Consider the following 17,249-nt stretch of genomic DNA (forward strand, 5'->3'; position numbering starts at 1 on the left):
TTATGCTGGACTCCCTTTTCCTTTCACTGTTTCATGGATGACAATTAAAGCAGTAGTAGAAGTAGGAAGAATAAAGTCCTTTCATTCCAGGAGTCACCCCCACCATAGAATCCAGGGTCAAAGTGCAAAATACTATCAGTTACTTCCTGACATGTATGGCGGCCACATTTCTCTATTTAGCTCTAAAATTGCTGTTTTCCTATAGATAGCTTCAAAGTAAAACAATATTTAGTGAATATGCAGCATTTTACTCATATTTTTATAAGTTGCAATAAGACAATAAAAATACAATCAGATGCATTATTTACATTAAACAGGAGTAGACCATACAAATACAGCAGATGCAATTACATTCCATGCACATAACACACGAGGGATGCTTATGTTTTATCAATAAAGAATAGTTTTATTCTTTCCGGTTCTTAAAATATTGTATAACATGAGAGCAAAGGGGCATTGCTTGGCAGTGGTGTAGTGCACAAGGTGGCAGCTAGAGGGCAGTAGATATGCAGGGGAAACTGCAGATTGTACAGAAAGGAACAAGGAAAGAACAATACAATATATTTTCTGGGAAATGATAATGAATATGCATGAAAAATTAAATCAAGCAAGGAAATGAGAGGAGATTGCTGTGAATTTTAAGTATACCCAAATAGTTTCTTGCTGTAAAACTGCATTTTCTGCGTGGATAGGAACATATGTGGAGGGCCACAACTATGGAAGTAGAATTGTCTCACATCAACTTGATATTAATACATATGCATGTATTAATAAATATATAAATACAAATGTGATATACAAATGAATAAATCACTTGTATAAATAAACTTCTATTTGTAAATATATTTTTGAGATTTGAAAATATATACAAATAAAATGTATAAATATGACATACAAATAAATCAAGAATTTGTATAAATAAACGTGTATTTGTAAATATATTTTTGAGATTTGAATATAAATTTGCTTGATTTTGGTTGATTGGCAACCCTAAATTGGCCCTAGTGTGTGAATGTTGTCTATCTGTGTTGGCCCTGCGATGAGGTGGCGACTTGTCCTGGGTGTACCTCGCCTTCCGACCGATTGTAGCTAAGATAGGCTCCAGCACCCCCCACAACCCCGAAAGGGATAAGCGGTTGCAAATGGATGGATGGATGGCATATAATGCTCTGTGAGCCAGACCGCTCTGGCTGCAGTGCCCTCTGCTGCTTGTTCAGGGGAATGTGTAGGTCACATTTATTAATGCATCTGGTTTGTAGGAATGTCTCATCGACACAAAACCAAAAAAGTGATCCACATAGGCAAATTCAATACAAATACAAAATCAAGCATATTTATATTCAAATCTCAAAAATATATTTACAAATACACTTTTATTTATACAAATTCTTGATTTATTTGTATGTCACATTTTTATATTTATACATTTTATTTGTATATATTTTCAAATCTCAAAAATATATTTACAAATACGCATTTATTTATACAAATCATTTATTTGTATATCACATTTGTATTTGTATATTATTAATAAATGCATATGTAATAATATATTGATATATATAAGTTGATGTGAGACAATTCTACTTCCATACACAACTATGTTAAAACCTTTTAAATTACTTGTGTCAATTAATTATAATTAGAATTTAATACATACATGTGTCAATAAATGTGCTATTAATGTATTAGATAAAAAATACATTTGTTAATCATATAAATATGATTTGATGTATTTATTAATTTAATTATTTATGAGACATGTAAGTAATTATATAAAGGTGCGTCCATTTGTTTATGTTATCCCATTTCACCTCCCATAATTATAATAATTTCTTATGTCAATCACATTGCCCAATATGACAACGCTACATTTTCCCAGCCACACATAAAAACTCCCAATATATTAGGTACACAAATGCCTCTCATGACAATTTAATAAAGGTTTGAGGCAATGTTATCAATTATCGAGCTAAATTACTCCGAAAAATAAGGGGTCTTATGACTAAACCTACATAATATCTCAAATTGTTGAAAAGTCTTGATGTGGTGAAAATGGTTTAAAAATAATTTTATGAGAAGAACAGTTTTAGGACTTAAAAAGGTAAAAAGTGTAACATTATTTCCAAGGTGTTGAAAAACTCATTTGGGAAGGCTCAGCTGCAGAGCTGATGCATTCAACTGCACTCACTTGATGCATGTGTACCTCAAAACTGTCACGTGAGTGTACGTCTAGTCTACACACAGAAAGGTTAGGAACCATCTAAATGTGCACCACAACAGCAAAAAACATTATGTAGTGGCCATTGTCCTCAGTGTCAAACAGAGCTACAAAGGCATGAGCGTGGATTCCAAACAAAAAACCATGGACGCGTGCATCCCTAAAGTGCACATATGGAAAAGTACGGCAGGGGGCTCAGAGAGGGGTGAAAAACATACATGGTATGACAACAGCTCTGAGCGGAATGTGCTAATTTACAAGCAGCATATGAGGCCAAAATGGAGGATGATACTGCAGCAATGGAAACTCAATCCATACAAAATAAACCATCAAGCTATCATCTAAATACTCATTTAAATTTCATTTTCAACACTTTCCCTGTTTTTCTCACACTAAAAGGCATCCAAGGTGAATAAAATGATCGTCACGCACGTCCCACCCAAGTCAAAAAACATAAAATGATAATAATTAAGGGAGCAGGTGATTAAATAATATTAAAATCAAAAGTTTGGGTGTAGAAAAAGCAGCAACCGAGGCACAAAACAAAAGGTGGGGGAGAAAAAGCTCAGTCAGCTAAAATTATTCCATTCTTTCTAGAACCATCCGTCGTACTGTGGGGGTCCCCTTTTGGCACCATGACACATGCTGGAGGTAATTTGTCGCCACATACTGACACACAGCATCCGTGCAAGGTTAAAAGAAATAGTGGGAGTTCATTCTCAAAGCTTGAAAGTTCTCTTACGCTTCCGTCCACGTATGATAAATGATAAGGCAAATGTAAAGTACATTAAATCATGATCAAATCAACACAAATAAATAGGCAAAATAAAACCAGAAAATGTAAACACAAGTTTTGCCTGATGAAAGTGGAAGGTGTCATGCAGGTCATCTGGGAAGCGGAGCTACTTCTATGTCGGGGTGTCCGGCGGCCATGTTTGGACAGGTGCAACGGTGCTCGTGAATCTCCTCCTACTCCACTTTGACGCCCAGCTTCTCTGTGTTTAGTAAGTAGAGGCTGTCGTCGATCAGGAAACTGGAGGGAGCGAACGAGGACAGTTGAGAATATTGTTTTTGAAAGACGAAAGCAAGCAGGAAGGAAAAGGGGAGTACCTGTAGAAAAGGAAGTGCACAGGGATGGTGCTCAGGTGCCAAATGGCATGCGCATCCAGGATCCAGAGCAGCGGGGGGAAGTCGAGGAGCTCCAGCAGGGCCAGACCGTGGAGCAGCAGCACCACCAGGCCACACTTCCACCAGTAGGGCAGCGTGCGCCTGTTCCTCCAGCACCAACACAGCCACCACAGGAGGTTCACCATGCCTTCGAATGGAAGACAATACCAAGTGCCTTTTACGTTCTTGTTGACGTGCAGTTCTGTACACATACTAGCCATTTTCAACACGTTCGTCATACCGATGGTGGCGTTAGCGGCCATGTTGTAGCCGTAGTCGAAACTGACAAACGTCAAGTAGGAGATGTGGGATGTGAAGGCCAAGATGAGCAGCACTCCCACGATGCTGGACACCCCCGGGTGCCTCAGACCCAACGTTCTGGCAAAGAGACGCAGGTGAAAAAAGGCATATAAAATGGAACTACCGGTAAAAATTGTGAAACAATATAATCACAATCTTACAAAAATAAATAAAAAATATATATATATAATGGCTTTTTTGCCGATATTGTCCAACTGTTAATATATCAACCGATACCGATATATACAGTCGTGGAATTAACACATTATTATGCCTAATTTTGTTGTGATGCCCCGCTGGATGCATTAAACAATGTAACAAGGTTTTCCAAAATAAATCAACTCGAGTTATGGAAAAAAATGCCAACATGGCACTGCCATATTTGTTATTGAAGTCACAAAGTGCATTCTTTTTTTTAACATGCCTCAAAACAGCAGCTTAGAATTTGAGACATGCTCTCCCTGAGAGAACATGATGAGGTTGAGGTGGGCAGGGTTGAGGTGGGGGTGGGGGGTGTATATTGTAGCGTCCCAGAAGAGTTAGTGCTGCAAGGGGTTCTGGGTATTTGTTCTGTTGTGTTACGGTGCGGACGTTCTCCCGAAATGTGTTTGTCATTCTTGTTTGGTGTGGGTTCACAGTGTGGCACATATTTGTAACAGTGTTAAAGTTGTTTATACGGTCACCCTCAGTGTGACCTGTATGGCTGTTGACCAAGAATGCCTTGCATTCACTTGTGTGTGTGAAAAGCCGTAGATATTATGTGACTGGGCCGGCACGCAAAGGCAGTGCCTTTCAGGTTTATTGGCGCTCTGTACTTCTCCCTGCGTCCGTGTACACAGCGGCGTTTTAAACAGTCATACATTTTAATTTTTGAAACTGATACCGATAATTTGGAAACCAATACCGATAATTTCCGATATTACATTTTAAAGCATTTATCGGCCGATAATAACGGCAGTCCGATATTATCGGACATCCCTATTAATCACATTTGAATGAAATAAAATTAAGTTACATATGTGGACATAGATTACTGTTAGTATGTAATTTAGCAGTTACATATGTATTTATTACGCAGGTAATTAAAAACAAATAAAATAAAATACATAGTATTTCATTAAAATATATTCAAATTAAATAATGTATGTAAGATTAGTCTGTAAGCATAAAACAATAAAGCTAAATTAAAGATTACAGTTAGTGTGTAGTTTGGTAGTTATGTATGTAGGTATCTATGCAGGTAAATGTAAATATACATAAACATATACAATGAAATAAACTAAAATAAAATATTTTGTTTGTGGACACACAAGCTAAGTTTACTCAAATAATTACCTGACACAGCATAAATAAATGGAGTAGAGAATCACTGCTGTAGCACAGAAATAGTCCATTTTCTGCAAGAGAACACAAAGCCAGATCCAGTTTAAGATCGATGCTTACTCATTAGCTAAGCTCCTAAGTGAATTAAAGTGCAAAACACTTCTCTAAACACGCGGACGTGGAAGGAAACCAGGAAGAGTGACACTTTACCTCAGTGAGGAAGGTGTCCCGTGTGTGGAACACTGTGGACCAGAGCCAGGCGTTGAGGGACACCTGCAGAAATACATTTCAAAATAAACAGTGTTAATTTTTTTTAATGACATTACGGAGGACTTGGGATTAGCCGTAAATACCAGAGAGAAGGCGTTGATGGTGTGGAACATGGGGCTTTGTCTTGGCACGGTGCTCCTGTAGCGCAGCAGCATGAGAAGACAGGCCAGGCCGTTGAGGAGTGAGGCCAGGGCGGACGCCGGCTCCTCGAAGCAGAGAAAGCGCGCAAACGGCCACTGAGAAGAGAAGCACGATTCATTACCTCCCTTTGCCCCTTCTTGTCGTAAAACTACAGTATATGACTTCATGTTAAAAATAATACAGATTTTGAACCTTGCCATGGAACTGCGGGACTCTGTACCCCCCAGCCTGGTAAAGACCCACTGTGGCCCACATGCACTCATAGCGACAGTCGTCACGACAAGTCCAACCTACAAGACAAGGAAGGAAGCAACGATTTAGGGGAGACTCAACATTTCAAATATCCCCTAATATACTTTAATGATGCCTTAACAGTGATATTTGTCCATACAGAGTATTTACATAACTGAGGAGTTCCTCAAAGCTCCCTTTTAAGTCCTCTCCTTTTTTGGCAGTTACACATTTTTTTCGTATAGGACTTGACGTTACTAAGGTGTTGCTGCAGTAAGGCTAGGCTAATAAAATGATATCAATACATATCGCTATAGACGTGTAATCGATATCAATATAAAACGCGTTCAATAAAACGTTCAATAAATACATACTTTTGTTGGTTGGAATAAACCGGAAATAATGAAGCATGCTGAGCTTGCTAAACAGGAAGTGGTCAGTGAGCAATGGGAGGGACATGCTGAACAGCCAATTGTGTAACAGTATCAAATATTATGTTTGGTTGCATCATCTCGATGTCCCGTTGTTGCTTTTATGCACGGAGTGAGAAGATAAATTAAAGATGAGTGCTGCAGAGAGTGAAGAAATTGTGTAAAAAACAGGAAAAGTTACCTCGATAGTATGGCAGTTTTTTTTTTCTTTTCCCAAACGCACCGTAGCCCTCCGCCACGCTCATCTTTTCTTTTTAACTCACGTCCGTTCCAAACAGAAACAACAGCTAAGAACTAAAGTACAGGACTGTAAAACTAAAACAAATAACATAATATAACAAATGTGATACATTAAAACAATAATTTGGTACATTAATATTTATTAAATACTAATTACTGCATAACATATTTTCATTTCCATAAGAATAACAGACCACCAACCAGATGTTACACAGATTACTTAACGTCTTTGCAGTAAACCTGCAGAAAACAGTTCTTCAGAGGTTTTCCTATTTACATTTACACACTTTGCACTTATTGTGTTACACTTTATTAAGCATTTCTTACAAATTCATTTTCATTACATCTGGTGCATCAGAAATGTTGTACAAATATTTTTTGGATGTAGTTTTTAACCATGTGCACTTGCTAGTTGGACATTGTGTAAAATATATTAAGCAAATTTGGAAGAGAAAATTAACAGATCCAATATAATCACATCACTTAATCACTTAAAAACACAGTAAAACTGCAAAAAACAACCAAATTAACTTTCAAATTGCATCTGATGGGAAGTCAAATTATTCCGTAACTTATGCGGCACCTCCTTTTCCTTTCACTGTTTCATGGATGACAAAGCAGTAGTAGAAGTAGGAAGAATAAAGTCCTTTCATCCCAGGAGTCACTCCCACTTCTAGAATCCAGGGTCAAAGTGCAAAATACTATCAATTACTTCCTGACATGTATGGCGGCCACATTTATCTATTTAGCTCTAAATTTGCTGTATTCCTACAGATAGCTTAAAAGTGAAACAATATTTAGTGAATGTGCAGCATTTTACTCATATTTCTACAAGTTGCAATAAGACAATAAAAATACAATCAGTTGCATTATTTACATTAAACAGGAGTAGACCATACAAATATAGCAGATGCAATTACATTTTATGCACACAACACACGAGGGATGCTTATGCTTTGTCAATAAAGCGGAGGGGGGGTACTAGGATGACAGGGGATGCAAAACAATAACAGTGAAATACTTTTTCATAACATGGTCACTACTGCTTAGTTTCTCTTGTTATATTCTTATTTTACTGTTATATTTTTATTCTCATCGTTGCTTTTTATTTTTATTCTATTGTAATATTTTTCTATTTTGTCTCCATTTATACCCCCATTATTTACTTTTTTTTTACAATTTTGTACACTGCTGCTGGAATTTAAATTTTCCTGAGGGAACTCTCCTGACGGAATCAATAAAGTACTAACTATCTATCTATCTATCTATCTATCTATCTATCTATCTATCTATCTATCTATCTATCTATCTATCTATCTATCTATCTATCTAAAGAATGGTCCCCTCCAAGGTTTCTCATTGTAGCCCATTGGGTTGAGTTTTTTCTTGCCCTGATGTGGGATCTGAGCCGAGGATGTCATTGTGGCTTGTGCAGCCCTTTGAGACACTTGTGATTTAGGGCTATATAAATAAACTTTGATTGATTGATTGATTGAAAAGAAAAAAAAATATACACCTGCACATGGCTTTGATGCATGTCTTATAATAAAGTAATACTATTTTATTTTGTTGATATTCTCTTGTAGTGTTAAAATGTGTGGCAATGTACATACATAGGCGCCGATCTACATTTCTGCCAGTGGGTGCTCGGTGTGTATGTATTAAAAAAAAAATAGACGGGGACGGCGTGGTGTGGTTGGGAGAGTGGCCGTGCCAGCAACCTGAGGGTTCCTGGTTCAATCCCCAGCTTCTACCAACCTAGTCACGTCCGTTGTGTCCTTGAGCTAGACACTTCACCCTTGCTCCTGATGGGTCGTGGTTAGGGCCTTGCATGGCAGCTTCCGCCATCATTGTGTGAATGTGTGTGTGAATGGGTGAATGTGGAAATAGTGTCAAAGCGCTTTGAGTACCTTGAAGGTAGAAAAGCGCTATACAAGCATAACCCATTTACCATTTATGTTCAGCGAAGTTAGTATCCCATACGATTTGTGGCTTTATTATTGTATTAAACAGACCAAACTCGCCACAAAATTAATTACAACAAGATTGATTTTTCAAAAATGATTTTAAAGATTGAAAGTTGCCGTAGGTGCTCGACATTGTCGCCCCCTATGTGTACATACGTGTAACAACAACATTTCCTTGTAACACCACTGGCCCATAATAAACGAGCTACGGGCACCTCCAGGCAACTACAACCCTAGACTAACACCCTCCCCCCACCACATCCCACCTCCCCGGATTGTAAATAATCAAATGTATATACTTGTTCTTATGCTTTCTGAGCTGACTATGTTCACTGCTCGCTGTACATATCCTACCAAGTCAGACCTACACTGCTTCAATGTCCATTTCTTAGATGATATAATTGTTGATGACTGAAATGCTGATATCAACCAAACCTAACCCCCCCCACGCCCTCCTCATCCCACCCCCCGCATTGTAAATAATTCAATGTATATACTCTGATGATTAACTTGTGTGATGTCTGTATTATGCTGATAGTATATATTTGTACCATGAATTGATTAACGTGGACGCTGACTTAAACAAGTTGAAAAACTTATTCGGGTGTTACCATTTAGTGGTCAATTGTACGGAATATGTACTGTACTGTGCAATCTACTAATAAAAGTTTCAATCTATCAATCAAACAAACGGCCCCTGAGCCGGACCTTTGACACCACAACATAATGAACAATAATAACTCAGCCAAGGCCCACTTTTTGTTCTTGACCTTCAGTATCATTTGGATTTAGATGCCTCAAAATACTGTGTGGGTGATGAAACCAGAGTGGCTACTATACACTAGAACAGTGTTTTTCAACCACTGTGCCGCGGCACACTAGTGTGCCGTGAGATACAGTCTGGTGTGCCGTGGGAGATTATGTAATTTCACCTATTTGGGGTAAAAATATTTTTCGCAAACAAGTAATTATAGTCTGCAAATAATGTGCCGTTGTTGAGTGTCGGTGCTGTCAAGAGCTCGGCAGCGTAACAATGTAATACTCTTCCATATCAGTAGGTGGCAGCCAGTAGCTAATTGCTTTGTAGATGTCGGTAACAGGTCGGTAACGTGTGAGACGACGATGGTTTGTCGTGAACCCAATATGTAGACGACAGTGGGAGGCAGAATGCAGGTAAAAAGGTATCTAATGCTAAAACAAAAAATAAACAAAAGGTGAGTGCCCCTAAGAAAAGGCATTGAAGCTTAGGGAAACTAAAACTGAACTGGCTACAAAGTAAACAAAAACAGAATGCTGGACGACAGCAAATACTTACAGCGTGTTGAGCGTCCACAAAGTCCATCCGAACATGACATGACAATCAACAATGTCCTCACAAAGAAGGATAGCAACAACTTAAATATTCTTGATTGCTAAAACAAAGCAGATGCACAGAATAGCGTTCAAGGAAGACATGAAACTGCTACAGGAAAACACCTTAAAACGGGAAAAGCCACCAAAATAGGAGCGCAAGACAATAACTAAAACACTACACACAGGAAAACACCAACAACCTTAGAATAAGTCACAGTGTGATGTGACAGGTGGTGACAGTACACCTACTTTGAGACAAGAGCTATAGTGATGCATGCTTGGTTACGGTTTAAAGTCATATTCAACACTTGCGACAACGACTTTTTACTGTCAATATCGGCTGCTTAGTTTCATTTTTTTAATGATTTCTGCTGGTGGTGTGCCTCAGAATTTTTTCAATGTAAAAAATGGGCCTTGGCTCAAAAAAGGTTGAAAAACACTGCACTAGGATAGGCAAGAAAAACCGGTTTACATCTCGTTCGACTGACACAAGGGGGTGATAATTAGCTGATAGCTGTTAACAAAAACTAGTTTCTGCTCATGTTCGTTTTTCCATTCTACATTTATATACATTTAAGACTCTCAACAGCCTCACAACTTTCTTTAATTCCAGTGAGAAAATAAATAAAGCAAGGAGAACTGTTTGTCTAGCTAATACTAATTTAGCAAGTGTCGGCATTTAGCTAGTAAACACACCTGCTAACAACAATAACAATGGCAGCCCACCTGTTAGCGCCATGTACTGCGGTTGGACGGTCTGGTACCATCGTAGCCGAGGTCCGGTGCAGTTGGTCTGGACACATTGCTTCACGCAGTCTCGGTACACCGGCTCTTTGTCGCCCTGGGAAGACTGAACGGTAGCTGCCGACATCAGGAGCACGACGACGACCGCCACCGGCGTCACAGCGGCGGGTCTGACAGATGTGCAGCGGAGTGACGGCGAGGCCATGGTGGGTCTCGGCCCGTCAGTACTCACGAAGGCACGGCGAGGCGACAACGGTATAGAGGAAGTCCGGTACCGACGGTCCACATCACCAAACCGACATTTGGGTTTGAGGTCTGGTTTCTACGGGTTAATAGTCTGTTCGAGTACTGGATACCCACAGTCTCCCCCTACTCTTTTGGAAGTGGTCAAAATTAATGCACAACCTTCACTTCCGGTCTTAATTCCAAATTAAATGTATTTTGTATGAGAGCGCCCTTTTTTTGTTGCTAACGTGTTATATATTAACCTGAATTCAGCTTTTTATTGCTACACACATGTAGAAATAATAATCAAAATGTATATAGTCATGTATTTACTGGCTGAAAAGAAACATGATTGTTTTATTTTTAAGAGGCAACTCGTTTTGTTCCTGGTAGAAGTTTACTTCCTGATAGTCACATGACCCAGTACCCGACAACGCACACATGAAAACAGCCACTTTATTACGTACGCCATTCAAAATCTATCATTTTAAGGAGTTTTGAGTTTTAAAATTTAACAAACACTAATATATCAATTATTATTGTTTTTTTTTTATAGCGTCTCATTTTCGATGATATGGAATTTAAAACGGTCTGTTTGAAATATTGCAATGCAATAAAGCATTGCTTTATTACTAGAGATGTTCGATAATGGCTTTGTTGCCGATATCCGATATTCCGATATTGTCCAACTCTTAATTACCGATTCCGATATACAGTCGTGGAATTAACACATTGTTATGCCTAATTGTGTTGTGATGCATTAAACAATGGGCTCACCACTCATGGGAGGGGCCATAGAGGTCAGGTGCATTGTGAGCTGGGCGGCAGCCGAAGGCAGGGCACTTGGCGGTCCGATCCTCGGCTACATAAGCTAGCTCTTGGGACGTGGAACGTCACCTCGCTGGGGGGGAAGGAGTCTGAGCTTGTGCGCGAGGTAGAGAAGTTCCGGCTGGATATAGTCGGACTCACCTCGACGCACAGCAAGGGCTCTGGAACCAGTTCTCTCGAGAGGGGCTGGACTCTCTTCCACACTGGCGTTGCACGCAGTGAGAGGCGACGAGCTGGGGTAGCAATTCTTGTTTGCCCCCGACTCAAAGCCTGCACGTTGGAGTTCAACCCGTTGGACGAGAGGGTAGCCTCCCTCCGCCTTCGGGTGGGGGGACGGGTCCTGACTGTTGTTTGTGCTTACGCACCAAACAGCAGTTCAGAGTACCCACCCTTTTTGGATACACTCGAGGGAGTACTGGAAAGTGCTCCCCCGGGTGATTCCCTTGTCCTACTGGGTGACTTCAACGCTCATGTTGGCAGCGACAGTGAAACCTGGAGAGGTGTGATTGGGAAGAATGGCCGCCCGGATCTGAACCCGAGTGGTGTTTTGTTATTGGACACTTGTGCTCGTCACAGATTGTCCATAACGAACACCATGTTCAAGCATAAGGGTGTCCATATGTGCACTTGGCACCAGGACACCCGAGGCCGCAGTCCCATGATCGACTTTGTAGTTGTGTCGTCGGATTTGTGGCCTCATGTTTTGGACACTCGGGTGAAGAGAGGGGCGGAGCTTTCTACCGATCACCACCTGGTGGTGAGTTGGCTGCGATGGTGGGGGAGGATGCCGGACAGACCTGGCAGGCCCAAACGCATTGTGAGGGTCTGCTGGGAACGTCTGGCAGAGTCTCCTGTCAGAGAGAGTTTCAATTCCCACCTCCGGAAGAACTTTGAACATGTCACGAGGGAGGTGCTGGACATTGAGTCCAAGTGGACCATGTTCCGCACCTCTATTGTCGAGGCGGCTGATTGGAGCTGTGGCCGCAAGGTAGTTGGTGCCTGTCGTGGCGGTAATCCTAGAACCCGTTGATGGACACCGGCGGTGAGGGATGCCGTCAAGCTGAAGAAGGAGTCCTATCGGGTTCTTTTGGTTCATGGGACTCCGGAGGCAGCAGACAGGTACCGACAGGCCAAGCGTTGTGCTGCTTCAGCGGTCGCGGAGGCAAAAACTCGGACATGGGAGGAGTTCGGCGAGGCCATGGAAAATGACTTCCGGACGGCTTCGAAGCGATTCTGGACCACCATCCGTCGCCTCAGGAAGGGGAAGCAGTGCACTGTCAACATCGTGTATGGTGCGGATGATGTTCTGCTGACCTCGACTGCGGATGTTGTGGATCGGTGGAGGGAATACTTCGAAGACCTCCTCAATCCCACCGACACGTCTTCCTATGAGGAAGCAGTGCCTGGGGAATCTGTGGTGGGCTCTCCTATTTCTGGGGCTGAGGTTGCTGAGGTAGTTAAAAAGCTCCTCTGTGGCAAGGCCCTGGGGGTGGATGAGATCCGCCCGGAGTTCCTTAAGGCTCTGGATGCTGTGGGGCTGTCTTGGTTGACAAGACTCTGCAGCATCGCGTGGACATCGGGGGCGGTACCTCTGGATTGGCAGACCGGGGTGGTGGTTCCTCTCTTTAAGAAGGGGAACCGGAGGGTGTGTTCCAACTATTGTGGGATCACACTCCTCAGCCTTCCCGGTAAGGTCTATTCGGGTGTACTGGAGAGGAGGCTACGCCGGATAGTCGAACCTCGGATTCAGGAGAAACAGTGTGGTTTTCGTTCTGGTCGTGGAACTGTGGACCAGCTCTATACTCTCGGCAGGGTCCTTGAGGGTGCATGGGAGTTTGCCCAACCAGTCTACATGTGTTTTGTGGACTTGGAGAAGGCATTCGACCGTGTCCCTCTGGAGGTCCTGTGGGGAGTGCTCAGAGAGTATGGGGTATCGGACTGTCTGATTGTGGCTGTCCGCTCCCTGTACGATCAGTGTCAGAGCTTGGTCCGCATTGCCGGCAGTAAGTCGGACACGTTTCCAGTGAGGGTTGGACTCCGCCAAGGCTGCCCTTTGTCACCGATTCTGTTCATAACTTTTATGGACAGAATTTCTAGGCGCAGTCAAGGCGTTGAGGGGATCCGGTTTGGTGGCTGCAGGATTAGGTCTCTGCTTTTTGCAGATGATGTGGTCCTGATGGCTTCATCTGGCCAGGATCTTCAGCTCTCGCTGGATCGGTTCGCAGCAGAGTGTGAAGCGACTGGGATGAGAATCAGCACCTCCAAGTCCGAGTCCATGGTTCTTGCCCGGAAAAGGGTGGAGTGCCATCTCCGGGTTGGGGAGGAGACCCTGCCCCAAGTGGAGGAGTTCAAGTACCTAGGGGTCTTGTTCACGAGTGGGGGAAAAGTGGATCGTGAGATCGACAGGCGGATCAGTGCGTCGTCTTCAGTAATGCGGACGCTGTATCGGTCCGTTGTGGTGAAGAAGGAGCTGAGCCGGAAGGCAAAGCTCTCAATTTACCGGTCGATCTACGTTCCCATCCTCACCTATGGTCATGAGCTTTGGGTTATGACCGAAAAGACAAGATCACGGGTACAGGCGGCCGAAATGAGTTTCCTCCGCCGGGTGGCGGGGCTCTCCCTTAGAGATAGGGTGAGAAGCTCTGCCATCCGGGGGGAGCTCAAAGTAAAGCCACTGCTCCTCCACATCGAGAGGAGCCAGATGAGGTGGTTCGGGCATCTGGTCAGGATGCCACCCGAACGCCTCCCTCGGGAGGTGTTTAGGGCACGTCCAACCGGTAGGAGGCCACGGGGAAGACCCAGGACACGTTGGGAAGACTATGTCTCCCGGCTGGCCTGGGAACGCCTCGGGATCCCCCGGGAGGAGCTGGACGAAGTGGCTGGGGAGAGGAAAATCTGGGCTTCTCTGCTTAGGCTGCTGCCCCCGCGACCCGACCTCGGATAAGCGGAAGAAGATGGATGGATGGATGGATTAAACAATGTAACAAGGTTTTCCAAAATAAATCAACTGAAGTTATGGAAAAAATGCCAACATGGCACTGCCATATTTTTATTATTGAAGTCACAAAGTGCATTATTTTTTTTAACATGCCTCAAAACAGCAGCTTGGAATTTGGGACATGCTCCCTCAGAGAGAGGTTGAGGTGGGCGGGGTTGGGGGGGTGGGGTTGAGGTGTGTGGGGGAAGTGGTGAGGGTAGGGGGTAGCGGGGGTGTATATTGTAGCGTCCCGGAAGAGTTAGTGCTGCAAGGGGTTCTGGGTATTTTTTCTGTTGTGTTTATGTTGTGTTACGGTGCTGATGTTCTCCCGAAATGTGTTTGTTATTCTTGTTTGGTGTGGGTTCACAGTGTGGCGCATATTTGTAACAGTGTTAAAGTTGTTTATACGTCCACCCTCAGTGTGACCTGTATGGCTGTTGACCAAATATGATTTGCATTCACTTGTGTGTTTGAAAAGCCGTAGATATTCTGTGATTGGGCCGGCACACAAAGGCAGTGCCTTTAAGGTTTATTGGCGCTCTGTACTTCTCCCTACGTCCGTGTACTACTTCGTACAGCGGCGTTTTAAAAAGTCATACATTTTACGTTTTGAAACCGATAATTTCCGATATTACATTTTAAAGCATTTATCGGCCGATAATATCGGCTGTCCGATATTATCAGACATCTCTACTTATTACAATGCTGTTTTTTAACTGACCTCCATTTATATTTAAATATTATGATTTACCTCATGTCTTAGGGGCACCAAATGGGGAATTTTTTAGGAAAGCAAATAAATGTCCTATAAATTGATCTGATTGCAAATCTAATAAATATTATAAAAAATTAAAAAAAGATTAATTTAAAACACTGCACCTTGCACACTAGAAAATAAGCAGTTGGTCCCTGTTGCCCAGTGACGTGCGGTGAACTAAACACCAGGTGAGGCATAGATACTTTTGGAGGTTTTTTTCTTCTTCTTTTTTTTTTAACTTAAATTCATATGTGCAGCTCTAATCATTGTTGATTTAGGTTGCACATTAGAGTAACCGGAAAATGAAGGGAGTTATTCGCTTTCATAAAAATGTTATCATAATGATATTATGATATGATAAATGGGTCCAAAAAGTATTTAATAAAGTTGTTATTAAATACACACTCCCCTGAACAACCAGCAGAGGGCACTGCAGCCAGAGCGGTCTCGGTCATAGACATGGTCAAACACTGGCGAGCCAATCAGAGGCATACTAGGGAGGGTCATATGATGATTGATATATGATGATGATTTGACACACATTGCACTGATAAGAGATCAGTATCTACATCGGGACAAGGTCATTAAACGGCATTGATACAATAAAATAAGCAGCTAACGCGGTCTTTCAGATTAACTGGATAAATTAGCATTAGCTAATACAACGCTAACGTTAGCAAGCTCAGGCCCGTTGTGCGTTCTCTCTGTAAAGACGTGGATTTTTTTTGTGCAGAGAACTCCGGGCATTTTGCATATAATGCATATAATGCTCTGTGACCCAGACCGCTCTGGCTGCAGGGCCCTCTGCTGGTTGTTCAGGGGAGTGTGTAGGTCACATTTATTTGTGCATCTGGTTTGTGGGAGGAATGTCTCATCGACACAAAAGCAAAAAAGCGATCCACATATGCAAATACATAATAGCATACTTATATTCAAATCTCAAAAATACATTTACAAATACACGTTTATTTATACACATTCTTGATTTATTTGTATGTCACATTTTTATATTTATAAATTTTATTTGTATATATTTTCAAATATCAAAAATATATTTACAAATACGTGTTTATTTATACAAATTATTTATTTATTCGTATATCAAATTTGTATTTGTATGTTGCTTAATATATGCATATGTATTAATATCATATTGATATACATAAGTTGATGTGAGACAATTCTACTTCCATACTCCCCCCCCTGACAGCATGTCACTGCTGTTGCCACTTTCTAACATTTATCATGAAATATAACCATGTAAATCCCTCATAAGAGTTTGTGTTTTATTATTTCTTGTTTACAGTATTTTCTTTTAAAATAATCGCATTTCACACTTTAGTTGTGTCTCTGCGTTTTCACTCACTCAATTATGTTACCCTAACACAATAAAAACATGTAGAAATGCTTACAATATTCCACAATTAACATGGTCAAGTAAGTTGCTTATCATTCAGGTGCCACAGAGCAATATTTCATGTATTTGCAAATTCATATGCCAAAAAACTCACCCCTATTTCACAGTGCTTCACTTTTTCAACAATTTGTTATGTTATCTTATTCCAAAATCGGATAAATTATTTTTTTGTCCCCAAAATTCTACACACAATACCCCATAATAATAATATAAAAATGTTATTTTTTTAAAAAGGTGGCAGATATTTTTCTATACCCTTCCCCAGGTCTACAGACAATTAATTCGACTTCATTCTTGGTTTGTGCTCAGCCATGTCAAGTGTGGGACCTTATATGTAGACAGGTGTGTGCCTTGCCAAATCATGTCCTACCAACTGAATTTACCACAGGTGAATCCAGTTAAGCTGTAGAAACATCTCAAGGATGATCAGTTGAAACAGGATGCACCTGAGCTCACGTTTAGGCTTTGAGGCAAAGGCTGTGAATACTTTTCCATCCATCTATTTTCTACCGATAGTTCCTTTTTGTGGACGCGGGTAGTGCTGGAGCCTATCTCAGCTGCATTAGGGCGGTAGGCAGGGTACACCCTGGACAAGTCACCACCTCATGACAGGGCCTACACAGATAGACAACATTCACACTCTAGGGCCAATTTAGA

General features: G+C 41.6%; 1 protein-coding gene across 1 annotated transcript; it reads right to left on the bottom strand.

Moving 5' to 3' along the window:
• Positions 1-253: 253 nt before the first annotated feature.
• On the bottom strand, positions 254-10,836 carry pgap3 (post-GPI attachment to proteins phospholipase 3). The gene is made up of 8 exons (XM_062055716.1): positions 10,371-10,836; positions 5,615-5,712; positions 5,365-5,517; positions 5,222-5,284; positions 5,024-5,085; positions 3,630-3,766; positions 3,332-3,536; positions 254-3,254 (listed from the first exon to the last, which is right to left on the bottom strand). The coding sequence occupies exons 1-8, from the start codon at positions 10,591-10,593 to the stop codon at positions 3,191-3,193; spliced, it is 1,005 nt and encodes a 334-aa protein (XP_061911700.1). The 5' UTR covers positions 10,594-10,836; the 3' UTR covers positions 254-3,190.
• Between the last annotated feature and the right edge of the window lie 6,413 nt (positions 10,837-17,249).

Source organism: Entelurus aequoreus, linkage group LG08, assembly GCF_033978785.1.
Source record: "Entelurus aequoreus isolate RoL-2023_Sb linkage group LG08, RoL_Eaeq_v1.1, whole genome shotgun sequence".
In the NCBI taxonomy this organism is placed as follows: Eukaryota; Metazoa; Chordata; class Actinopteri; order Syngnathiformes; family Syngnathidae; genus Entelurus; species Entelurus aequoreus.